The 27,310-nt window shown below is 43.6% G+C and overlaps 1 protein-coding gene across 10 annotated transcripts; it reads left to right on the top strand.

The window, feature by feature from the left end:
- Positions 1 to 1,492: 1,492 nt before the first annotated feature.
- saal1 (serum amyloid A-like 1) lies at positions 1,493 to 25,219 on the top strand. 10 transcript variants are annotated; one of them, XM_041197738.1, is made up of 13 exons: positions 1,493 to 1,563; positions 2,842 to 2,989; positions 3,532 to 3,645; positions 4,331 to 4,414; positions 7,245 to 7,324; positions 8,711 to 8,770; positions 9,797 to 9,912; positions 10,795 to 10,972; positions 12,460 to 12,542; positions 13,601 to 13,789; positions 15,513 to 15,736; positions 16,372 to 16,464; positions 24,507 to 25,219. In XM_041197738.1, the coding sequence occupies exons 1-13, from the start codon at positions 1,541 to 1,543 to the stop codon at positions 24,591 to 24,593; spliced, it is 1,479 nt and encodes a 492-aa protein (XP_041053672.1). In that variant the 5' UTR covers positions 1,493 to 1,540; the 3' UTR covers positions 24,594 to 25,219. The 10 variants fall into 10 exon arrangements, with proteins under 10 accessions (XP_041053672.1, XP_041053674.1, XP_041053677.1 ...); XM_041197740.1 differs by lacking the exon at positions 1,493 to 1,563 and adding an exon at positions 1,570 to 1,695; XM_041197743.1 differs by lacking the exon at positions 1,493 to 1,563 and adding an exon at positions 1,598 to 1,695 and having other exon boundaries at positions 2,800 to 2,989.
- Positions 25,220 to 27,310: the final 2,091 nt, after the last annotated feature.

Genomic DNA, 27,310 nt, shown 5'->3' on the forward strand with positions numbered 1-27,310 from the left:
TAACTCCATTTGAATCCCTCTAAATTAGATCCCTGTTCTTACCCCACCCATCCACCCACCCATCCATCCCCTTTTGCACCCAGCTTTGGCTTTAGACAGCATAGGGTTTCTCTGCAATTCACTCCTTGAACCTCCACCTTCAATCATTTTTGATACCAATGAGCCTACATTTGGTGTGAAAGGCACAAGTTGTTTTGATGCTAAAAGCAAAAAATTGCGGATGCTGGAAATCCGAAACAAAAAGAAAAATAAAAATACCTGGAAAAACTCAGCAGGTCTGACAGCATCTGCGGAGAGGAATACAGTTAACGTTTCGAGTCCGCATGACTCTTCATCAGAACTAAGGAAAAATAGAGGTGAAATATAAGCTGGTTTAAGGGGGTGGGACAGGTAGAGCTGGATAGAGGGCCAGTGATAGGTGTTTTGATGCTATCGGTTTGACAGCAAGGGGATGGTTATAAGTGGGACTGAAGCTTTCAACTTTGATTCAACAGCAACCACCAAAGTATTGTCTGTGGCATGCAGTCCAGTGGTGGTGGCACAGCGAAGTCAAATATAACAGTGAGATAATAATAGAATTCAATTTAAGATAACTAGAAACTATTAAAAGGAAGGCTAGAAAGAATAATTATGGTGGTTAGAATGTAGAATCATCTGCCATAAACAATTATTGAAGTTCTCAAAAACATTTAGATGCATAAAAATAGCAAAATGAAATGTAACAAGAAACTGAATCCAAGAAATCCAAAGCAGAAAATGCTAGGCACTTGTATATTTACCCGACTGAAAAGCGAGAACTGGTTTGGTTTGACAGTAAAATGTCTTATTTCTCCCCATGCTTTGCCAGATGCTAGAGACTGCAGGCAGAGGGCGAGGTACTCAGGACTGGTCGAGTTACCTTAGTCGAGCTAAGCACATGCAATATTTGTCCAGCAACAACTGTTCTGCTCTGATTAAGGCAAAATACTGCGGATGCTGGAAATCTGAAATAAAAGCAAACAATGCTGGAAAAACTCAGCAGGTCTGACAGCATCTGTGGAGAGAAAGACAGAGTTAAAGTTTCGACTCCGTATGACTTTTCTTTAGCATTGTTCTGCTCTGCACTGTGCAAACTGCTGCTATTGACAATGGATACGGAACTGGGAACCAGGTGCCGGTCTGCTTGCGGTGACTTTTGCTATCTTGTGTTTTGAATGAAACAAAGCATAGCAGCCTCAAAAAGGACAGGTGACCTGTCTTCATCCAAGAAGTCATTTGGCAGAATTGAGATTTATCGCACCAGCAAATGACGATTAGAGAAGAAAGCAGATGTAAGATAAGGGAGGAAAAAATGCGATGTCCAGCTGGCAGATGCGGCTGAGGCGAGGGTGGTACAAGTTGCCAATCAGCCGGTGGCGGGGGGGCGGGGGGGTGCATTGGCTCCGAGCCAGGGGGTTGGCGCTGTTAGGGGAGGATGTGAATTGACTCCGAGCCAGGGGATGGCGCTGTCCGGCGAGGATGTGAATTGACTCCGAGCAGGGGGATGGCGCTGTGAGGGTGGATGAAAATTGACTCCGAGCCGGGGTGAGGGTAGTATTGTGTGGGGTCGTGTGAATTGACACCCAGCCAGGGGGTGGCAGTGTGAGGGGAGGATGTGAATTGACTCCGAGCAGGGGATGGCGCTGTGAGGGTGATGAAAATTGACTCCGAGCCGGGGTGAGGGTAGTATTGTGTGGGGTCGTGTGAATTGACACCCAGCCAGGGGGTGACGGTGTGAGGGGAGAATGTGAATTGATTCCGAGCCGGGGGATGGCGCTCTCCGGGGAGGATGTGAATTGACACCCAGCCGGAGGGTGGTGGTGTGAGGCGAGGCCGAAACGGTTGTGAGGGCCTGATATGTTTCGGTTTTATTGAGAGCAGAGGATCGAGACTATCATTCGTTGATCACAGTTTGAATTTAGCCTTTACTTTGGTGTATGAGAGAGCCTGAGTCTGGGAGAGAGGAGCAGTTGTTGCAGAGAGTGAGTCTGTCTGAGTGAGTCTTTTGTGGAGTCAATGGTTAAGATGACCGTCCAGCCCTGCTCTCAGCCAGTCTGAGTCTCATATGAATGATTACCCGGCTGCAACTTCATTCAGAAACTGTTTATCATAGTTATCTTTGATCAGTGTTTAATTTCTGTATCTGCTTTGTGTAAGGAGTACACATTATGGGACACAAAAGCTACAAATTGCGGATGTTGAAAATCTGAAATAAAAATAGAAAATGGTGGAAAAACTCAACAAGTCTGGCAGCATCTGTGGGGAGAGAAACAGAGTTAACGTTTCGAGTCCATATGACGCTTCTTCGGAGCATTTTATGGCAAGTTGTGCTGCTCACCAGAAGCGCTTGGCACTGGCTGCCCAGCCTGAGATCCCTGACCTCTTGTCAATAATAACCCAACAAATCAGTTTCCATTGCTGGGATGGAAGCAGAAATAACTGGGATCTCTCTAAATTTGAGCTGGATGCAAGATGATATATTTACTTGTCAGTGAAACTACGTCAACCCTCTATGGCAATTATGATAAGCACATGAGCCATGCAAATCCGTTGTACTTCACAGAGGCACTGTTGATAATTTAGCAATCAGTCCGTTTTATGACCGAAACCTGGAGGGGTAGTTATATCATTAAGGATGGGGACTTTTCTCACTGTTGTTCTTCTCTAGCCTTATTTTTTTCTCTATGACAAGGTTATCTGGGTGCATGTTGCGGTTGTTGTTTTTAATGTCTACAGAGGTTGTGCAAACTGACATCCAGTTTCTCTTCATATCCATTATACCCCCCTGATGGATTAATGCCGCATTTTCTGTGCTTCCCACAGTCTGGATGTTTTGAATGCTGGGATGGATCGTAACCCATCCCCTCCACCAAGTTATGAAAGCGATGAAGAGACAACCAGAGTTGATGCAATTGGAAACACGGTCTACAGCAAACACTGGTTGTTCAGCACACTTATGAGGCTGATTGAGGTAACCTTAAACATTGTGTGCTTGTGTGCTGTATGAAAAAATGGAGCTGCTATTTTAAAATTGCTAATGCAGATTACAATTGGACCTTTTGGCACGTCTGAAGACTCTGAGAATGATCCTTGACTCAACCGTGCAAATTGTAAGGCTGTGGGTTGAAATCTTGGCCTGTGCTGAACCACCTAATCTCAGTTAAAGTGGCATGGGGGTGTGGGTAGAGGGAGAAAGTCAGCCAGAGTTCATGCTGTTGTTCAATGTCAAGTAATCCTTGAGAAAAGAGGGTGTGTGTGCGTATGACTGAATTATCTTAACAATTGTGTTCTATGTGATTGAGTAGCCTATTGGTAGGAAGCATATCAAGACCATGGAGAGGATGCAGATGCAGTTGAACCATATCTGTGAGATATCATAATTCTTGTGTTCCAAGCACAGAACTTTTATTGTAGTCTCAGGTTTTCACCGGGGCATCTAACAAGGAAAGGCATGCACAACATAGAGCGAGTGCCAGGGACACGCAAAATATATTAACTGTTTCACTTTCTCAGATTGTCTCCCCAGAAGGTGAAGAGACAGAAGTGGCAGGTTCCAGAGCAGAGACAGAGCTGGATGAAGATCTGGAGAATGAGATTTGTAAAGTGTGGGACATGTCAATGGATGAGGTAATCATAGAGCTCTATGGAGGCCTTAAATATGACGATGATTATTATCTATTTGTGATGCTATCCTACCTATTATTGTGTCCCAACTCTCAAAATCCCTTTTCTATTTGCTTTTCCATGTGTAAATTTCCTTCCCTGGCTCTAAACTCTATCCCTGCAATGAGAGAGCAAGATGAACTAATCTCTAGCTTTGGAGGTAAGTAAGAGGATCTCTTAATCTGAAGCTTCTGATTTTCTACTTCGCTGTTGCTTCACTTTCCTACGGAAGGTTCAAGAGAGATGGGCAACTTGTGTGAAGAATTTACCAGCCCATTATTTTCTCCCTTGCACTGTGGTATGGCACATTGAAAACCCAGATGAACTCTTCAATGAGAAGACTCTGCTTTGGACTGGTAATGTGGAAATTTTGTTTTGCAGTCATAGCTTCACAGTTTATATTCTGGAAAGAACTGATGCTTGCCAGCCCATGTTCCCTAAGATGTAAGTGGCTGGTGCCTCTGACCCTGCAAGATGCAGCAGCTGTTGCTGCACAAGCCTGGCCCTTTGAGCTGCATGGTCACTGCGCTTGATCCTATGAGATGTATGACCACTGCCCCCTGACCCTGTGAGGTGCATGGTCACTGTCCCCTAACTCAGATGAGTGTCATGATTGCCTGCTCATTAAGCTTTGTGTTTTCTGTTGCAGGATGTTGCTGTATTTCTTCAGGAATTTAATGCTACAGATATTTTGTTAGGGATCATTGGTAAATCCAAATGTCCCCGACTAACGGTGAGTGAAGTGTGCAGTAAGTAAGGGCTTACTTACAATGTTATGCAATGTTATGTCCAGTCAGCTGTATAATAGTCTCAATACTTCTGGTTGTTGGCAGATAGCGTGACCTGCCAATCAAATTTCTCCAGCATAGGTATCTAATCTTAGAATATCACCCATGCCAATCATATCTAGTTTGTAATGATGTTTTCCCCAGTATGAATGTTGGTTATATCTTCTGGCTATTGGGCATAGCAAGTCTCTAGTTTCAATGAGATATGGTTCCCCTCTCACTGTTCTATGACTGGGTAATTCGCTGGTGCCCGACTAGCAATTAGTTAGTGTTCTAGATCAAAAAGAAATCTGATTGCCCCTGACAAATCTGGAGGCATCTGCCTGAATGATTTCTACTGACTTGAGCTGAATATCTTTCCTTATTATTTGTCTTGCAGTTCTGTGGGGAAAATAGGAGCAGAACAGCAACTTTAAACTATCAGTTTAAAGGTGGCATATTTCACCCTGAAAATACTTTCTCGGGTCACATTTCTGCAGCTACTGATTTGCTCAACTGCACCCTAACCTCCACCTTTGATGCCCTAGTCTCCATTAAAACTATTACACTCTCACCCTGGCTGTTCCCCCAGTATGGGCCTTAAGCCCATGGGATGTAGACTTGAAAGGATATGGTGGACAAGTGGTTTAGCCATCCACTGTCAAATCTGACTGATTCACATATAACATTACTGGCCCCCTTCCACTATTCCAGGACTATCCTGGAATGAAAACCCAACTTCCTGGCTTTTCTGTCCTGCAAACTATCTCCTTAAACCCCTCTCCCTTGTTTCCTGAACTTTCACCACCAGCAATAAGTGCAAGGGGCTCATGGACTTATTTGTCACTAGGATCAAAACCATCTGTTCAGTTGCCTCTGCCACCTTCCCAGCAGTCCACTGGGTCAAACTTCCCCTGAAGCTCCCCCTTTCCCTAGCCTTGAACTTGCACCTTTCTCCTGTTTCTCTCCTATTTCCCTATATGCCCTCTCTGAGTTCATCTTAACCATGAGACCCACCTCCTGCTCCCTTCACCTTATTCTCTCTAAACGGTTGACCACCCCAATTTCCCCTCCTGGTCTCCATGTTGGTCGATATTGTTAATGGCCCTCTCTTTTCAGGTGTTGTCCCTCTCTACTTTAGATCTGTCATCATCATTCCTCTCCTCAACAATCCTTGACCCCACCATCCTTGCAAATAACTGTCCCATCTCCAGCCTTCCAGTCCTCTTAAAAACACTTCAGTGTGTTGTTGCTTCCTAAATCCATGTCCAGAACTCCATTTTTGAATCCCTCAATCCCTCCAATCAAGTTTCTGCCTATGTCAGAGTACTAAAAGGGCTCTTATCAAAGTCACAAATGACATCCTATGTAACTAACCAAAGTAAATTATCCCTCCATCCTTATTGACCTGTTTTACAGCTGGGTGGGACTGCACTTGCTTGGTTCCATTCTGAACCGCACAAAGTTAAGCGCTCCAGAGTATCACCTGCAATGGCCTCTTTTCCTCCTCTTGCATTACCTCTGGTGTCCGCCAAGGATCTATCCTTGACCTCCTATTTCTCATCTATCTGCTCCCCCTCAGCGACATCATCCGAAAGCACAGCATTAGTTTTCACATGCATGTTATGACATTAATCTCTACTTCAACATTACCTCTCTTGACTCCCTCCGCTGTTGCTAAATTATCAGACTTATCTGACATCCAGTACTGGATGAACGGAAATTCCCTCTAATTGAATACTGGGATGACTGAAGCCATTGTTTTTGGTCCCCGCAACAAAATCTATTCCCAGCTACCAATTCTATCGTTCTCCCTGGCAACAGTCTGAGACTAAATCAGACTGTTCATAACCTTGGTGTCGTATTTGACCCTGAGTGACCACATATGCATGCAAACACTAAGGCCTCAATTTTTCATTTCTGTAACATCGCCCGATTTGGTCTCTTTCTCAGCTTGAGCTGCTGAAACCCTCATCATGCCATTGTTACCTCTCAGTGTAACTATTCCAATGCACCCCTGGCTGGCCTCCCTCATTCTACCCTCTCTAAATCCAACAATCTGTTGCCCTTGCCTTAACTCGCAGCAAGCCCCATTCACCTCTCACCCCTGTGCTCACTGATCTTCACCTCTCTGACTCTGAACTTCTCTCTTTCCTCCTTTTATGATACTCCTTAAAACCTACTTCTTTGACCAAGCTTTGACCATCTGACCTAACATCTCCTAATGTGGCTTGGTGTCATGTTTTTGTTTTATAATGCTCCTAAGAAGCACCGTGGGAGTTTTATTATGTTTAAGGTGTTATATAAATATAAGTTGTTTTTGTTGTTGTAATGTTACACTTTAAAATACTGTGAGGTGCAGATATGTAAGTGGTTAAGTAAAATACATTTGTTTAAACTAAACATGCATTACTCACAGAACAGCATTTCTATGGAGTAGACTCTTGGGATGGGGGGGGTGGAAACATGCAGTGATGTGTTAAAAATGAGCTGTATAATTATTTTTCTGGGAATGAGATTAATGCTTATGATTACACTCTGCACAGGGCACCGTTTTCTGCGCTTCTGGTGAGAGAGGGTATTGCCTGATTTTTAAAAAGTATTTTTGAGGATTGGAGAGTATTTTTGCAGAACTTTCCCTTAGGAACTTAAATGGTGGGGCAGAATTCACTCTTGGGTAGTGTGTAAACGGAGGAAGGAGTTATCTTCAGACAAATAGTCATTTCTTCTTCCATGTTTTGCTTCTGCAACAATGTTGTGGAATTGCTGATAAAGTCTGCTCTTTTTCTAGTACAGGAGATTTGCGTTGGTATCCTGGGGAACATGGCTTGTTACAAGGAGACCTGCCAGTCAATCACTAACAATGATAATCTTGTGTGAGTACTGGTACATGTGCTATGCTGCATATTATTGCATCAATAACTAGTAAAAATATTAACTCCCATCCTTAGTGAGCTTTGCTGGTGCAGTAGGATTTTTGGGAAAACTAGATTAAACCTGATTTAAAGATAAGCCCACTGCTTAGAATTCTCCTCTTCTGTTTTGTGTTAACTCTGTTCTCCTCTGTTTTCCTGCAAATGGAACAGTGTATGATAGCATAAGCTGGGCAAATCATAGTTGAGATTTTCAGTTATCATTGATGCACCAGAGGCTTGATCTCACATAAAAGAAGTAATCCCTCTGTAACCTCCCAACATTCATATAGAGCTTGTGAAATTTTGTAATTGACATTTTAAATGATTTATGAGCTCCATGTGGCTGCTTCCTATGTGAAGTTAATCACCAAAATGTCCTTTCTACTTTCTAGATAGAATCAATTCACCAGTAAACTCTACTATTTCTAGTTGAAGGATAGAGTAGAAGGGCTTCACCCTGGATCTTTTTCCTGTGTCTGATGGAGCAACGTGAAGTGAACTTTGCTCTGTATCTAACTGTGCTGTACCTGACCTGTGATTACTTGGCACTGCCTTGAATAACGCAGACTTTGCCAAAATTGTATTCAAACTCCCCAAAAATGATCAGAAGTGTGAAGGCTCCCAATAATAACATTGGTAGCTGTTTCAGTGTATGATATCGGTGATGTGTGGGAACTTTTGAGGTACTCAAATAGGTGTAGACAATATAAGCTCCTGCTTTTTGCAATTTTGCTTCAGTTGCAGATCCTGTCAGATAATTGTGACATCTATTTTGCCTTTTAACACCTGCTAAAAATATTTCAGTTAGCATACGTTAAGTGTCTAGACGGAGTGAATTTGTCCTACGATGAAATGAGAGTTGCCTGTAGCTGGCGTGAGGTGCGACACCAGGTGTTGCATCTTTTAAGGATTTATTTTGTATTTTCACCACAGATTTGATGTCTTAAAATGAATTCCAAAGTTCCTCTTCTAAATATCCACTCAATCAATGATCGGTATTTAAGAGTCATTCTGCATATCAACTTGCATTGGAAATTCTCATTTTATTTGTAGATCTTTTCCAGCAAGAAGTTGCTATTTGTAGCAGCAGAGTGTAAGATATTGAATACTGGGAGGCAGTATAATTTATTGAACCTAAAAGATTGGGTGAAGGAATTTGAGATTTCATTCCCTGTTTCTTCATTGTTTCTGTTTGGCCGGTTATTTAAAAAGGCTATTATTATAATTATCCTGGGGATGTGAGAGGGAAGGAAATTCAGGAAAAATGTTAGTTGGGAATGAGGGGCGTCTTAGCTGACAATAATTGATTTGTTTTGCTGATTGTCCTGTTTCTTTCCTGTTCCACAGTGAGGTGTTGTTGTTGCTACTAGGAGACACTGACCCACCTACTCTTTTGGAGACCAGCAGGTAGCTTCTTTGAATAGTTTTATGTTGCTGTACCATGTATTCTGTGCACTGAAGTTGTGAAGATTGCATGCTATTTCATTACTTTCCAGCCAAATCACTTAATAAATTAGCTGTATACATACAGAAAACCTAAAATCATACAATTTTATTATAGCAGTAATAGGCCTTCTCTGGAAACTGCTGCAGTCCTTATAGTGAAAGTACTCCTATGATTCTGTTAGTAGGGAATTCTAAGAATTTGACCCAACAATTTGGATCCAAGTCAAGATAGTGAGTAATTTATATGAGAATTTGGAGCTAATGTTGTTTCTATGATGTTGCGGCATTTGTTCCTGTATTAAGGTCATGCAGGTGGGAGGAAAACGAAAGTACAACTAGAAATGTGCAGCAAATCAGTCAGTGTATCAAATTGTGGTTAATGTTTTAGATCAGACATTTCATCAAAACTGGCAGAAATGCCAGTCCTGATGGAAGTGTTAACTTGTCTTTCTCTTTCAGATACTGACTGATTTGTTTATTTTCTGTTATTTTTGGAATTGCTGTCTAGCCCTTTTTCATAGTTGGATTGTGCGCTCTGACTTTGATATGAATCAATTGCCAGTATGTATTGGACAAAGTATCTAATTCTGACCGGTAATATATTTACTGGCCTGGAGCTGGTTACCTGTTGCCACAGTTCGTTTGATCCTGATCCTGATCCCGATCGTGCACATAGACATGATTGTTTCATTGCAAATAAGTGGTATTATTTATTGGTATGGGCTGACATGATTTCAGTAAAATATAAATGTGAAATGTATGGTGAAATGTGCCTACTTGAACTGTGAGTAGCAACCAGCAGTAGAACTAAATATCATCCTACCAAACTGGGATTGTGTATGGAAGGAGAATTTTGAACTGTAGAATGAAATACTATTTCTACAGGTCTGCTGCTGGATTGATACAGTCACAATACTAGGATACATTGATACCACTTATGGTTTCTCAGTAATGGTAAATGTTATGGCTAATGTCTCTGTTTGGCAGGTTAATATTGAGCTGTCTTTCTCAACCAGATGTGTCCAGCATCTGGGTTGACCAAATCCACAAGCAGTGCTCTGTTCGGGAGAATGTATGCTTCATAATGCAGAGCTCCACAAATGGTAAGTAACTTAATTTTCATGCAAATGAGTTAGTCAAGATGCATGTGAATGGAGGAGTCTGCATCATTATTATGCTTATTTTTATTTTCTCAGTTCTTATCTACAGTGGGACAATGTGTGTCTGAGGTTTTGTGGGGTGGAGGATTGTGAGGTTGAAAAAGAAGGTGCACATGTGCATGCATGTGAAATTGAAACAGAGTGTGGACTGTTGCATTCTTCTGGTGACATGCTTGCAGTGTTAGTGATCTGTGGGAGGTACTCAGTCATGGCTCAATAGTACCACTCTCACTGTTGAGTCAGAAGATTGTGGGTTCAAGCCCACTCCAGGAGTTTCAGCACAAAATTTAGGCTGAAACTTCAGTGCAGCAGCTAAGGGAGTGCCCCACTGTTGGAGTTGCTATCTTTAAATCAAGGCCATGTTTGCCTTCTCAGGTGATTATAAAAGATTCCATGTCACTACTTTGAAAAAGAACAGGAGAGTTCTCCCCAATATCCTGACCAATATTTATCCCTCAGCCAACACCCAAAAGAACAGGTTATCTGGTCCTTATTGCACTAATGTTTGTGGGACCTTGGTGTGCACAAATTGGCTGCCGTGTTTCCTACATTACAACAGTGATTACACTTCAAAAATACTTAATTGGTTGTAAAGCACTTTGGGATGACCTGAGGTCATTAAAGGCATTATATAAATGCAAGCCCTTCTTCCTTTCTGGATGGTTTTGTTATCAGTATACAGTTTTTGATGTATGCTGCCCAGACCTATAATTGCTGCAATCTTACCTGTAGTGTTGCTGACTAAGCCTGGGTGCAGTTGCAAAGAATCAATCTGGACAGCATTGTTTTTAAGGTTGGTGATCATTTGTCTTTTCTCTGATTAAGCTGACTTGTTGGGGAAGATTGGAGAGATGGTCGATAAACTCTTCGACTTGGACAAGGAGCTAATGCTAAGCTGGGTCAGGGACTCAAAAGAGTTGCCTGATGCATCGACTACAGAACAGCAGAAAACAGCTGAGACTGCAATGGTCCCTTGCTTATTGGAAGCAGCCAAACAACTCAGGTAAGTTTTGGGAAAAGGATATGGTCGCAGTATCCAGGGCGCCAGAGTAGCTTGGTATAGTGAATGTAAACCCAGTGACATTTTCTGTCCCTTTTTCATATTTTCCCCCATCCCAGTAGTTGAAGAATTGTCTGGGGATTGGGTTTAGGGGGCGGGGGTAGTTGTCACTTGAATTTCATTAACGGATGTATGAAATTTCATACTAGGTCCAGTTGAACAGTGTAAAAAGCATTACGAAGCACTATTACAATCTTGGAAAGTTCTTGCTGTTTTCTCATTGAAAGGTTTGGCAGTGGTTATTTAAGCAATCTCTGTCACTTAACTATCAGAAATATGTGCTGTTTCACTTTTTTGCCCTGATTTAGAGACTGTTATCCCAGCTAAATTTCAATTTATGTAGAATGCCCATTATGTTTCCAAACTACTCCAATGAAAATATTACATACCAGCCTGGGCTAAAACAACCAATTGAATGTATTTATAAAATCAAGTGGAAATTGAAATATGTACAAAATTAGATTAATATTAAAATGCATGACAATAAAGTACAGATCTGTCTCTAGGATTGGATGAGTCTCTTGTTGAACAATGGCATTTCACCTCTGAATTGGCCTCAGATGCAGCTTGGTTTGGTAGTGTGAAAGCCTCCCATCTGTTGACTGTGTGGTCTTTAGGAAATCATGGCACGAAACTGTGCTTAATGCAGTACTGAATTGACAATGTCATCAAGAGACCACAGGGTGGTCAGTTTAGAGAATGGTAAAATGTCATGTCTATTAAGCAGGGAATATTATCCTGAGTTTAATGCTGAGGATTACTGTTGGAGCTACATCGAACTTGCGCTATACCTGACCTTGGTGCTAATGATGGGTGCCTCAGATGGAGTGCATTCATTTTCCAGCGCTAAAACTGTTTGGCTTGATGGACACAAAAAGTAATACAAAGAAAGCCTAGAGCTACAGGTAGTAGGACAGCCTGCTGACACAGAATGAAATATCACTCACCTGGACCAGTGAGGTGTCAAATCATCAGTAACTGAGGTTCTTTTTTATTTGATCTTGAAATGTGAGTGTCACTGGCAAAGCCAGTATTTATTGCCCATCCCTAATTGTCCTTGAGAAGGTGGTGGTGAGCCACCGTCTTGAACTACTGCAGTCCATGTGTAGATACACCCACAGTGCTGTTAGGAGGGAATTCCAGGATTTGGACCCAGCGACGATGAAGAAACAGTGATATGGTTCCGAGTCAGGTTGTTAGTGACTTGGAGGGGAACTTGCAGGTGGTGGTGTTCCCAGGTTGGAGGATCTGTGAAATGGGAAGATGCATTGTTGCATGCATGTAAAATTGGGATGGAAGAAGTGAGGACGTTAAACTTCCAAACATTCCTGGGACCTAACCTGTCCAATTACTGAGGGCTGTGTTTTCTGTTGCATGCATAGGATGCTGGTTGGTGTATTTTGGTCTCATTGCTGTTTGCTGTTGTTTAGGTCAGACAGCATTGAGGGCTTAGAGGTTTACATGCATATACTGCAGCTGCTCACTACAACAGATGAAGGAATTCAGGCAATAGGTAACTTTCTTATTCTCCACATTCTTCTCTGCAGCTCTTCCACATTCAGTCCAGTGTTATTAACATTTACTAACTGTGACTTTCATTTTTTTTTCAAATTACATCAATTTCTCTCTTCAGCATTAAAGTAGTGTGCACATTTCTTGTTCCTAATCTTTGTGTCATGACTTCATTATGCAAATATGTCACACTGAGCTGAAATTCATTCAACAAATCAGAACTTTGGTGACCACAAAAACTGAGGAAAACCCACCAATTTTTTAAAAATGAAGAAAATGAAATAACTCATTAAAAGTTTTTCAGAATTATTTTAACTGCATTTAGGTTCTTGTGGCAATCAATGGCGACTGGGCATTTCTCTTGAGCGTTTGTTGCTTTTGTAAGTGTAATTAAATGATTCAATCTATTCTGTTTGTGTCAGTGGAAACCTTGTTTTTAAAGGTCTTGTGTACTTTTGTCGGTTGAGCTCCTGGCTGACTATACAGTATGGATACAGTAGTGGTAAGCAATCCAAAGCAATAATATCTGGGGTATAATCATTTTTCATTTGGAGCTACAGAAGCTCCATTAGAATGTGCCAGTTGAAATCTATAATGCCGGATTGGATACCTATAATCCCAACTGCCGTCTTGCAGGATTAATGAGAGTAGTGGGCCATAATGTGAATGGGAGGGGAGTGAGTAGAGGCTGCCTTATGAAATATATCAAAATGAGCAGTAGTGTGAAACATGTTTCATTCTTGGTTTCTGGTGGCTCTTGGTGAACTCTTGGGTTAGTCTGAAGTCTGGCTCCCCCTATGTAGTTAGTGGAACAACACTGGGATAATTCTCATCACCAAGAACATGGAGAAGCCTAACTTGGTTTTAATGGAAAACAGAAAATGTAGTTTTAATTTTGAAGGGGATGTCAAAACAGGATACTTGCCAGTGTAGTTTTCACTGCATAATGGAGGGGTATTTTGTTCAAAAAGTACTATCCAGACTTTCCTCGCCTTTTAAATGTGCACCTGACAGAGTTTCATTTGCTAACTGCTTCCAAATGAATCTCTCTCCTTATAGTGAAAACTCCAGACAAGGGAGAAGCAACCTGGACTCTTCTGTATGACATTGTTCGGACTGACCTTTGCCAAGATGATGACCCATCGATCATTGTAGAGGAGCAGGCAAGTGTGCTGTCCTCCACACTGGCTGTCCTTTCAGCATTGTTTGCTTCATATATGGAAGAGAATTACGCCAAGATTGAACAGAGTGAGTTCAGCATATATTGGGAAAGATGATGGGAGACAGGGTATAATAAATTGTACATGACATCATGTGGTGATGACGTTCCTTATTGAGGTGATCAAACCAAGCCCAAATTAAGATAATTACAATCCTTGAACGATAGTTATAAGAGCAGAATAATATTACCCTGTCCCTACTTGAGTTGAGTCATAACCTGACTGGTAATATCTTCTTTATAGCTCTACTTTGCTACTGACCTCTTACAATCACCTATACTTATATTGGTCTTGTAATTGATAAATACTCAACCTCTGAACTTGAAACCTCAATGTGAAGGAGCAACTTATCTCCAGAAAACTTCATTACATTATTATGCAGAGGCAGTTTACTAGAATGATACCAAGGATAAGGACTTAGGTTATGTGGAGAGACTGGAGCAACTGGGATTCTTCTGCTTAGAACAGAGAATGTTAAGAGGAGATTTAGCAGAAATGTTAAAAATGATGAAGGATTTTGATAGAGTAAATAGTGTCAAACTGTTGTCACTAGCAGGAAGGTTGGTAATCAGAAGGTAATTAGCCAAAGAATCATATGGGGAAATGAGATATGTTTTAATGCATTGAGTTATGATCTGGAATGCACTACATGCTGGAAGCAGATCCAATAGAACCTTCACAGAATCACAGTGCAGAAGAGGCCCTTCGGCCCACTGAGTCTGCACCAACACGTGAGAAACACCTGACCTACCTAATCCCATTTGTCAGCACTTGGCCCATAGCCTTGAATGTTATGACGTGCCAGGTGCTCATTAAAGGATGTGAGGCAACCTGCCTCCACCACCCTCCCTGGCAGTGCATTCCAGACCGTCACCACCCTCTGGGTAAAAAGATTTTTCCTCACATCCCCCTAAACCTCCTGCCCCTCACCTTGAACTTATGTCCCCTCGTGACTGATCCTTTAAGGGGAACAGCTGCTCCCTATCCACCCTGTCCATGCCCCTCATAATCTTGTACACTTTTTTTCCCCCAATTTACAGACCACCCTCCACACCCTTTACAGACCACCTTCCACGCCCCCATGTTACAGAGCACCTTACACACCCACTTTAGAGACCACCTCCCACAACCCCTTTACAGACCACCTTCCACAACCCCACTTTACAGAGGTTCTTCCAAAACCCCAAAAGGATTTGGATATACAGAAAACATTTGCAGGGCTGTTGGGAAGAAGCAAGGGAGTGGAACTAATTGGATAGCTCTTTCAAAGAACACCACAGCCACATTGGCTGCCTTCTGTGCTGTATGATTCTATAAATTCCTCCTTTAAGACCTTCCTTAAAATCCACCTCTTTGACCAAGCCTTTGGTGACTTCTCCTTATGGCTCCTTTGACTGTATGCCATTTTCTTTTGATTACATCCCTAAGGTGCTTTGGGACATTATTCTAAGTTTAAGGGCCTTATATCAATGCGAGTTATTGTTGACATAGTTCATTCTCCACTGAGAATTATTAGCATGGAGCTCAAACTGGCTGAAGCAAAGTCCACAGAAAGGACTGAGTAACAATTGTGACTATTTGCTGTTAATCCTATCCAGTTGATCTGCTTAACAATTGTACCACTTATCCAAGTTTGACTCCTATCTGATGTGTATGCTTATTTATGGCCCCGCTGTCTGAAGTGCATGCTTTGCTCAGTTTGGTTGGTTTTGTTGTGACATTCTTCAGCTTATGTATTATTTCTGGTGCAGATCTCCCTTTGCTCAGTACACTGCTGCGAGTTTTGTTCTATGCAGAGGAATGTCAGAAGAAACCATCAGAAGGAACAAGAAGACCCAGTGCAGACAAATGGTCTGTCCCATCTCCAGTATCTGGTGCCCAGAAGGGGAAACGGCGGGAAGGAGACTTTCACCTGAAAATTCTGGTGGATATCTGCTGTGAATTTCTTTCTGAAATCTTCATGGACATCTCAAAGGTATGGTTGTATACTGGGAACATCAGAGGATTAACAGTGTGGTGCATTAATTGTATATTAATTATGTTTAATTGTATGCAAATGATAGGCATTAACAGGAAATTCATTTGTGCCTCTATAAATAGAGATTCTGGTTGTTGAAGGTTGGAAGGTACATGTGTGTATTCTGTAAATTTACTTATAAAAATGTATAACGATTGGCTGCAGTTCTGTCATTCACTAGCTGACTTTCTGAAATATAGCATGCTGGAGGAGGAGGTGACATTGTTTTTTTGTGGGGGGGGTGGGGAGAGAGAGAGAGAGAGAGAGAGAGAGAGAGAAAGAAAGGGGAAGGGGAGGAAAAAAAGGGATTGCGTGAGAGCCCCACTGGGAATGGAGGAAATTAGTGGAGGCTGTGGGAGGTGAGGTTGTATGTGAGAATGTGAAAGGGAAGATGAGAATGAGGATGTAGGGATCAGTGAGTTGTACTAGATTATTTCTTCTGAAAATTTTTACATGTTGAATCCACTGCTCATAAACCAACCATGAGCCACAGTGTGACCGACAACTCCTCAGTTCACGTAACTGCTCAGGCTTTGGTTAGGCACCATCACATTGCACTGTGTTAATTATGATTCTCTCTGTTGTGCTTGTAGGAGATTGTGTTAATAAGCTTTAAAGAAGGATACTTGAGCCACGAGATATGTACCTGTGCCTTTCAGCACCTCCTCCCTCTGTACCACACTGCTGTGAGTATTTTTACATGACTGTTCTCTTCATGGATGAGAAATTTCTGCCATTTGGTGGAATTCCAACTTTGGGATCATGGAATTCTGCCCTTTTAATTTTTTTTCCTGCCTCCATCTTGCAGAGGTACGTTTGAAATATTTCGCGCTTTAAGCATTTTAAAAAGAACATTGCGACTCTGAACTTACAGGTAGAAGGAGAGGTGAGGCCTCGCTCCATCTAGGCCTCTAATCCAGAGACACATCAATCACAGCACACTTCCATCCAGTCGATTGCAGTTTATGTCAGTGAAGGGACTTGATTGATTGTTTGTGCTGAATCAGCTGGGTCTTTTCAATTTGCAGTGGGAGCAATTGGAGCGGAGCAGCAGATCCAGGCGTAGAGGTATTGAGCTCGGAGGAGAGGGCAGCAAATGCCCCTCTCAGCCCTGCCCTTACACTGGTATGAACCAATGAGCAGGAAACAACCCACCCAGAAGCTTAGAGCAAAGGTATGAGGGAGGGGTTCGGTAGAAGGCAGATTTAGAATCCTGAATTTAGAAGCAACTTTGCACAGAGGATTGGAGGAAACTTTACAAGCTGGCAATCAAAAATGAAAATAGAGAATGCTGAGAATACACAACAGCATGTATAAAGAAGAAGACATTAATACTTAGGATGATCAGAAAACTGGGAGCCTGGAGACACAAAAGTGTGCTTAACGTTTTCTGTTGGATAAATAGTACTATTATGCCTTCCCCAAAAATTACAAAATATTTGCTTATTTTTCAGTATTCAATTTTGGTGAAGGTTTATATCTGAAATGTGAATCTCTTTTTTCTCTTTAACTTGCTCACAGACCTGCAATGTGTTTCCAGTATTTTCTAGTTTCTGAAACGCAATGGTAGTATACAATGCCAACCATAATATTGTAAAACAAAAACAGAATTACCTGGAAAAACTCAGCAGGTCTGGCAGCATCGGCGGAGAAGAAAAGAGTTGATGTTTCAAGTCCTCATGACCCTTCAACAGAACATAATATTGTAAACATTGTCAACTCGTTGGTACCTTATCAGGAAGATCATCATTTTCTCCTGCCGGTTTCTTGTTGCAGTCATCAGAACAGAAGGCAGGACTGGAGCCTGTTGGAACCAATATAATATTATCCAATGTATTATCTATCTCAAAGACTTAGATGAAGGGACACACTCCCAGTTTGCCGAAGTTACCCTGCGAAGTGGGATAATAAGCTGAGAGGATGATGAAAATCAGCTGCAAAAAGATATACTGGTTAAGTGATTGAACATTAAGGTGACAGATGGTGTATACTGTGGCAAAGTTTGAAATTATTCATTTTGATAGGAAGAATTGCTAAGAAACTTCAAATAGTTTGAAGTTCAGAGGCTGGGAATTTCCGTTCCCAACGAACCTCGGGATTCCTGTGCAAGCACCGGCAGGCAAGTGGCCTTACTTGTGCAATTCGGTGGTTTTGCGTTCTTTAAGTTGAGGACTGGCCCTGCGTGCCTGCACAGATAAGAGAGAGAGAAAATGGTGCAAAGAGGCAGGTCAAATGACCTGGAAGGGAATGCCAGTGTAGAAGTGTGTGTAAGGGAGCAGGATATGGGAGGGGGACAGGGAGAAGGTCCCAAACCAGGGAGTGGGGGCAGAGAGAGGTCCCAAAAAAAGTGCTAGGTTAGGGATAAAGCCAGAAGACAGAAATGGGTCCCTCAAATGAAGACAAAGAAAGGAGCAGAGTAATAGGCTCCGAATTTAAGGAAGATCTGTAGGGAGCAGGCTTTAAGCAAAGTGGGCAGTTGGGTTAGAGGTACCCCTTTGGAGCAGTGGTGTTCTGCTTGGCACAGCCATAGGTCTGAAATTGTGCTTGGAAGCTGAAGCTTGAGTATGCTCGGAGATCCAGAGGAAAAGAGTCTTGGAAGGTGAGGTTGGAACCCTGTGAGGTGGGTCGTTGAAGCTATCCAAGTAGGAGCGACTTTTGAAGAGAATTCCAAGGCGAGATCTTCAGATGTGGAGCTTGGAAACCCTCGTGGGAAGGAAGAAGTTTCTGTGAGATTGGTTGGCTCACAATGTGACAAACGTCTGGGTGGCTTATTGGGAAATCCATGGAACCTACTTTAGTCGTATCTGTCAGATATTGCATAGTATGGTGTGTCTGACCATAGTTCACCAATTTGCCTGTTAATTCATATGTAATTCATACTTTTATGTTGGGGCAGGATTTTGAGGTTGTCGGGTGGCACGGTGGCGGGCCCAGGAGCAGCTGAGAAATGCTCCGCTGCCCATGATCGGGCCTCGACCGCAATTTCATGCTGGTAGGCTAATTAAGGCCCGCCCAGCATGAAATGCGGCTCCGCACTGGCCATAAAGGGCCAAGTAGAGGTGGGGCCTGTTGGCTGTCGGGTCAAATGGCAATCCGGCGGCCAGTTTAAAAGCGGTCCAGGCAGCCCCTGGAAGGCTGCCACGGAAGGACGTCTCCTGTACTTTCGCTATGGATTTGATTGCGGCTGGACACAGGCAGGAGGGCAGATTGGATGAGCACTTGGCCGCCGGCTTTCCTGATGAGCGCTTTGCTGTCCTTCTAGAGGAGGTGGCTGCCAGGAGGGACACCCTTGTCCCCAGGAATGGAGGAGGAGGCCATACACCTCACCAAGAGGGCATGGGAGTAGGTGGCCAGCAATGGTGACCAGCCATGATGTGGTATGGCGCACCTGGGTCCAGTGCTGGAAGCGCTTCAATGACCTGCTGCACTCAGGAACGGTGAGGACCATGTTGTCATGGGTCAGTGTGCAGAAGTGTTAAGGTGTGGCCGTCCTCCTGTGGACCTCAGGGGTGCTAGAGTCTGAGTGCCAACTGTCAGTGATGTGGGAGTTGGCCAAGGGGGTGAGCCCTGACTGCTTGGACTGAGTGCCTTGCAGCTCAATATGCCCTACCAAGTGCTTCTCAGCTGGGGTTGGCCAGGCTGCAATGGCACTGCAGGTACAGAGTGGACTAATCAATGCCCCTCTGCTGTTTCAGGAGAAGACAGCCCACAACAATGTTGAAAGGTTGCGGACCTCCGGAGGCCCTGCTAGCCTCTTAACCCTTTCCAGATACGAGCAAGATACTCTGAAGCTCGAGAGCCAGCATACGCCCTGTGCAACTGGGCACGGAGAGCCGGGGGTGCCAGACGAAGGTAAAAATGCAGCGCACAGAGGTGAGACTTTTGGTTTGTGCAACTATTCTAGTGTAGTCTATTCATTGATGTGAGCCTCGAACCTGGAATCCCCATTGATCATTGGAAGACAAGGGCACCGTGATGCAGATGTCCATTGTCTCACCAGGGTAACTGGCACGCACAATGACGGTGTGATGACTTTAACTAATGACATGCCCTTGCCCTCCCTTTTAGGTTCACCAGCAGGCGTTCGTTCTGCTGACCCCAAAGGGCCACCCCCGACATCAGAGGATCACTGAGCTTCTGTTACACCTACGTCACACCCCCTCTCTAAAGCAGGCACCAGCGCAGATACCAGCACCTTGGTGGACATTAGATCGCCTGCTAGAATCTCAGTGCACATTAGTAAGGGCATTTCACACTTGCTTGAGGTTGATGATGAATCTCTGCAGTGGTGCATTAGGAGGCAGATGCTGGATATCCAGCAAGATGTGTGGGAGGATTTGGTGGAGATCCATGGGGGCCTGCGTGCCATGGCCTCCGTGATGGAGGAGTTCATGCGGAGCGTTGATCGTCATGGCCGAGTGCACTGTGTCCTCCATTGAAAGAGTGGCGACTCTCATGGTGAGGCAGCTCCAGGAATAGAATCAGGGGCTCCTGGGCTTGCACTCAGACCTGCAAACCTCACACAGGCACTGACCTCAGGTGGTCAGTGCCCGCGTGGAGATGGATGAGGCACCCAGTCTCTCAGCTAAGTGCCCGTCCATCAATGGTGAGGTCCAAAGCGACCTCATGTTGGCGCACAAGCTGCCTGTTGTCTCTGCGGGCTCCTCTCAGGGTACTCTGGGTGATGGCAGCAGCTCCTTCGCCCCTCTGCTAGTGACCGTGCTTTCTAATAGGGCTGCGGTGACTGGGGAGATGCCAGCTGTGGCGCTAGCCGGGCCCAGCACAGGCTCCACTGGCCAGACGACGACCGCCAAGGTCATCAAGGCCAACAAGACAGCAGAATTGGAAGGCTTTCTCCAATGCTGGCGCCAGTGGTGGATGGGGAAGCACCAAGAAGTAGCACTCGCAAACATAAGTTAAAGGCACCATGAGCACAAGAGGGACAGGTCACAAGTGAGTTCATGTTCATTTACGTTGAGGTTATGTATACTGGTCTGGGGTTGATGACCAGAAACGCTTATGTAAATGTTATTGAACTGTCAGAAAGAGATAAATTGTATTTTTGTCATCATGACCTGAGTACGCTTCACCTTTTTATTTCATTGGTGTGGGGAATGCCAGAATGTAATGCTGAACATAATGCTGAGTGTAAGTGGCTCTGAACTTTATTGCACAGGCACTGAGTGTTCTTTGTGTTCAAATGAAAGAGTCCTTTCAGATATTTGGGATGGAGGCAGCAGCCCTGGTATACGTTTGAAACTGACCTTTAGTAGCCTAGCTAAAGGAGCATTGGATCAAGGTGTCCCTGGCTCCCTGCAGGTTACCGAGGTCTGGCTCCACACCCTCAGCGTTCTCCTCACTGTGTTCATGTTCGGACTTACTACTGGACTCATAATCCGTGGCCTGTGTAGCTGTGTCAAGATTCTCTTCCTCCACTGGTTTCCCCCTTGCCAGTGCCAGATAGTGGAGAGTGCAGCATGCAACCACTGTCAGTGATACCTGCTCTGTGGGGTATTGTAGTTCCCCCCGCTGAATGGTCCTCTCTACCACTGCCCTTGTGGAGGCATGACTCATATTGTAATGCTTCTCTGCCCCTGTTCTTGGGTGCACAGAGGCATCATGAGCCATCACTTCAATGGATAGCCCTTGTCACCCAGCAGCCATCCATCCAGTTTCGAGCACTGAAGAGCCTCAATACCTGGGAGTGTCTCGAGATGTAAGCGTCATGGGAACTGCCAGGGTACCTTGCACAGACTTGCAGAATCTGCATCCTGTGTCACACACTATCTGCACGTTCATGGAGTGAAATCCCTTTCAGTTGACAAAAGTACCCAGCTGACCTGGCGTTTTGATGGCCACATGCAGTTTATTGCGCCCTGGACGCGGGGAAAACCTGGCAATCGCTGCAAACCCTCTGGCCTGCTCAGTCTGGCTGACTTCGTTCATACAGTAAAGAATAAAGGTCAGGACCCGCCTGAACAGAGCTTCTGTCACCAGCTTGACGCAGCTGTGGGAGACTCCACACTGATCCCCCACTGACCTGGAGGCGTAGAAGTTGAGGGCCACTGTGACCTTCAGAGCCAGTGGCATGGGGTGTCGACCCACAAAGTCGGAGCTGATCTCAGGCCCAATCATCTGGGAAATGGAGGTCATGGTTCCCCTCGAGAGGTGGACCCTCCTTTGGCATTGCACCTCAGGCATATTGTGGCAACTGCATCGCTGCCTGTAAACCCTGGCAGCAGGATAGCGGTGTCTTCTGTGGCTCCTTCCGCCTTGGACTTCCTGCTGGCCCTGTGCCCCTTGTGCCTGCGCCTCTCCTCCCAAAGGTTCCTCCCTTGGATCCCTCCCCTGGAAGCTGCATTGGGACACCTGGCCTCCTCTTCCTTCTGCCCCTCTCTTCCTCCTCAGAGGAGGTGCCACCAGCAGAGACCATAATCCCCATTACCAGGGTAAAGGAAGGCTGCCTGATACCCGGAAGGGTCCATATGGTCTGAATCCTCCGGGAGCCTTGCAGACACCAACAAGTTCTGAAACGAAGCCCGGAAACGCTAAGAGTGAAGGCCCGAACAGAGATGAGGCTGCAAAGTACCAATAAGCAAGCTGCAACAAATTATCTCCAAAACTCCTCACTACTTTCACTGGCAATGCTGCTGACCCTTTTTATGGATGAGGTTTTTGAAAATGTTGGCTGGCCACCTGCCCATTTTGCCCATGTGACAAGCACGAAATCGCACGGGCAAGGAAAATTCGTCGTCAGTTGGACTGTTAAGGGCCTTAAGCAGCTTCTTAATTAATGGCGGGCGTGGCCCCGACACCCACATAAGCCCGCTGATTGAAATACCACGCAAAGGACGCTCAGCCCAACATCATCGCGCGCAATTTTAAGCCTGATCAGGTCAGATACGAGCCCATCCACGGGACGTAAAATTCTGCCCTTCAAGTTTAAGATAGATATTGTAAATTGTTTTATCTTTCTGAATTGGTATTGTAAAGTTTATTTTTGTTTGTTTCAAATCCATGGAATCTTGTGGCTTTATTCAATTAGTAAGTGCCTTTACTCAAACTTTACCTACTTTTAAGCTAACTGGATCTCCCCCCCCCCCATGAACTGGGGTCTGGCCAAAGATCGTAACAGAATGGAAAAGCAGAATATTATTTAAATGGAGACGGACTGCTAGGAAGGCCCAACTTTACAGCTGTGCATTCATCTGCTAAAGGAAAAACCAAACCAGTCAGTTAGTAGTGTTTGTAAAAGTTTGACACAGATTTATGAGTAAGTTTTCAGTCATTTTCTGGTGTCAGAGTTTATATTACATGTACTCACTGCATTAAACACTGAAATGTTGAAATGCTGAGATCACTGGTGATTTTATACAAATACATAGGTCCACACTTATGACAGTAATAGAAGGTAAAACTAATGTTTCTGCCCACTTCAAGTCTAATAATTTCACCAATTTGAAGTGGCCTAGAAGCATTTGCATTCACTACAGATCATAAAGAGTGCTATATCACGATTCTTTGGCACATAAAATTTTCAGTCCTTTTTGTCTTTGGTCTCTCTTATCCCTGCACCTTCATCTGAAGGTCCAGCAAATCTTTACTCTTAGTCTGAATTTGATTAAAAGTCCTTGTTTCACCACAAGATCACAGGTTGATCGTGTGAAAGAGAAAAGGATGTTGAAGTTTCAGCTATGCATCTTCATCAGGTGTGATCAGGCTTAAGTTCAAACAGAAAATAGTGGAATCAGATTGTGGGCTCATCAGGAGCTGAAAGAAGAAGATGGGGTAACATGTCAGGTTGAGAGTTTTCATCAATGTGATGCATTAACCTCTTTTTCGATGTTCCCAGCTGTGCCTTATATTTTCTTGCATTCAAAGATTTTCTCTAAAATTGTGCAACAATTTTTGGGTTGCTTTAGGAAAAATATGAAAGCAAGTGTTGATGTTATGAGGGCCATGCATGTGTTTAGCGCAGTCTGCTGGTTACAGTGTGGAAGGTGTAGGATGTTTTTGTTTGCTTCTTGCTGATCATCTGCACTTGCCCCATCTCACATGAAACTGTTGACTCCTTGTTGGGTCTTGGGTCTATGGTTACTAATTGACTTTTGGGACATCAACACAGAGCCTTGTCAATGAATGTCAGTAGGCCATTTGTTCATTGGGAACAATGCGGTGAGCCTGATGCCTCATTCTGTCCAGCTAAGCACACTTTCCAGTCGAGATTGTGATTAGAATCAGAGAGTTGCTGAATTTTTTTCCTGCCTACCCAGGACCAGTGGTGCTTAAACTAATTGTTGCAGTCCTATCAGTGTCTCAGCTGAGATTGTGAAGTGGAGAATGCCCTTTCAAAGCTGCTCCTGATGAACATTGTTAGGATAAAGTTTGCTCTGCTTTTCTGTGTCCAATTGTGCCATAGTTGACCAAAGTAATCTTGATGGAAGAATGTAGAGGGAGGGAGCTTTCCTCTGAATCTAATCCATGCTGTTTGTGACTTTGTAATGGTTAATGGAGCATTGTGGGGAAGGCTTTATTCTGCATTCAGTTGTACCTAACCTGGGACTACTTATTGCTCACATTTTACCTGATGTCTTCCATTTCCTAGCACTAACACCCTTCAACTTCCTGAGCATAAAAATTTGAGGCAGTAAGATTTAATAAAATTATTGCTTACATTTCATTCAGTTCCCAGTCCTCTCTGCTGACCAATACATTTAATATCTTCCAGGTAGAAAAGTTCCATACCATCTTAACAGAAATACAACCAGACACTGCGGAACAATTATTACTGGGATTCCCCAATCTCAGATCTTGACTGGGAGCTGTTGCCACCAATGAGAGGAAAACTATGCTGTGTGGGGAGCGGATGGCCGAGGGCCCTTAACTGTCTAAATACACGTACCTCTGACAGATGTTGCCTGACAACAGCTTTGTCAATTACAGAGGTACCACATCTATACACAACAGCATTTGAATAGAATTTGAACCTCTTCAGTCATTTTAATACAATCCTGTGATGCTCAAAAACTGTATGTTCATAGATGAATTAAGATTGTTAAGCAACATATTTGCGGTTTCTTTTTCTTGCTGTCAAATGTGAGGAAGGCTAGCAGTTGTGAGAAGTTCCAGGACTGAAGTTACTGACAGAACTCTGCTGTGTCTCAAGCCTCTTGAAAATATGACATTTCAGGAACAGCTTCACTTTGTACCTTCACCTGTTTGATTCTGAGGACAAGTCACGATTTCAGAGCTGGAAACTGGCACGTGTAGCTGCAGTCTGTACCTTCCATCTCATCTGCAGCCTCCTGAAGACATAATGTGGTGTTAAGCTAGAAACATGCACCATCAGCACTAGCCTGTTGACTATTTAACCTCCGCTGATGGAAATGACATTGAGCACAGAGGATTTATTTCTTAATAAATGTTTGCTTTTTGTTTTAACCATAGGTTACTGTATATTAAGTACATTTATGTTTTAGCTGGCTGAAGCCTTTTCACAAGTCCCCCCAGATAATTTTAGTGACTAACTAGCTTCTAGTGGTAGGGTAATATCCATGGAATGGCAGCATCTTTGCAACAACACTTTCAAAAACACTTTCATGATGGTGCATTGGATAAAAGAATCACTTAGCAGCCAGGAGTTCCCAATATCCATCCCTGGTGATTTCTTGGATTAGCTGATCTCGGCTAGGGCAACAGTGAGGTTGCTACAATTGACCTAACACCCCTCGGTTAGGTAGCCAAAATTTATTTAATGTTGCTCCTCCTCATGGCTTTCTAATTACTGCTATAAAATATATTTAAATACCTGGTAAGAACAGGATTGGGCTTAACAATGACAGCACCCACAACTAAATAGCCTGTTTACATTCACTTATGAACAATGGCCACTTGTCAAGGGGCCAGAACGTAACCGGCAACCTTGAACTATACCACAGCAATAGTGCTTTCAGCATAGAAATGGAAAGATTATAATGTGTATGCATAGTATAATAACCTATACTTGCAGATTATCATAATGCAACCAAGCACACACAACACTTCCTATTGATGAACTTAATTCCCAACTTCAGAAGATTCTACTGCATTATTGACATTTTCCATTTCAGAAAATTTTTAGAAGGAATTGGCGAGGTAAGTTTGGTGACAACACCAAGCTGTGATAGCATTGGAGGCAATGGCGTAGTGGTATTGTTGCTGGATTATTAATCCAGAGACCCAGGGTAATGGTCTAGGGACCCAGGTTTGAATCCTGCCACGGCAGATGGTGGAATTTGAATTCAATAAAAAAAAAAACTGAACTTAAAAGTCTAATGATGACCATGAAACTATTCCGATTGCCGTAAAATCCCCATCTGGTTCGCTAATGTCCTTTAGGGAAGGAAATTTGCTGCCCTTGCCTGGTCTGGCCTACGTGTGAATCCAGACCCACAGCAATGTGGTTGACTCTTAAATGCCCTCTCAACAAGGGCACTTAGGGATGGGCAACAAATGCTGGCCTAGCCAGTGACTTCCATGAATGAAAAAAAAAAGTTGTAGGAAAAATTAAATAGGTGGGATGAGCATATCTATACAAAAAAATCTAATCTCTGCACTCACCTCTTGTTAGTTTTTGCCTTTATAAGTTTCAGCGCCCACATTTATAATGAAAATTATCTTTGTAAACTGGTCACATTGTAATTGCATAAAATTTGCAGCACAAAAACAGATCCTTTGTCCCAAATGGCCCATATGGATGAGCCTCTTTCTGCTTCATCTCACCCTGTCAGCATATCCTTCTGTTCTTTTGTCCTGAAATACTTTGTTTCTCTGCAACCACTACACACAGTAGCAATTTCCACATTCTCAAGACTTAGTAAAGCTGCTTCTCCCTGTATTCTCCCTCTAGTGGCGACAATGTTGTCACCCATTGGCAGGAGGGTATAATTGGAATGTGATGGAAATATAAAAATACCAGTGAACTGTTTGAGATTTTGAGGCATGCATGCACAATACCAAATACTGACATGAGGAATTTAATACGATGTGCAAAATTCATGCTAGATGCATCATTTTTTTTGTTTTTATTCCTATTTAAAAAGGTAATGTAGTACAAAATGGAATAGGAAGTACTCGTTCACTTTTCTAGAACCACTTCATCCAACTCAGGCTCGCGGGGAGTCAGAGCCTATCCCGACAGGCTATGGGCACTAGGTGGGGTACACCCAGGACAGGATGCCAGTCCATCACAGGGCACATACACGCACACTGAGGGGCAATTTACCATAGCCAATCCACCTAACCACGTCTTTGGATGGTGGGAGGAAACCCACGCAGACACTGGGAAAATGTGCAAACTCCACACAGACAGACACCCAAGATTAGGATTAAACCTGGGTCCCTGGAGCTGTGAGGCAGCAGCGCTAACCACTGCGTCACCATGCCACCCCGGAACAGGAAATACCTGTGATGAATTAGGAAAAAAGATCTTGTGAAGACTTAATAAGAAAAGGAGCTATTTAGTGTAGAAGTAAACTGTACAACAGACCTCGA

The sequence above is a fragment of the Carcharodon carcharias genome, chromosome 10 (genome assembly GCF_017639515.1).
Source record: "Carcharodon carcharias isolate sCarCar2 chromosome 10, sCarCar2.pri, whole genome shotgun sequence".
Taxonomy (NCBI): domain Eukaryota; kingdom Metazoa; phylum Chordata; class Chondrichthyes; order Lamniformes; family Lamnidae; genus Carcharodon; species Carcharodon carcharias.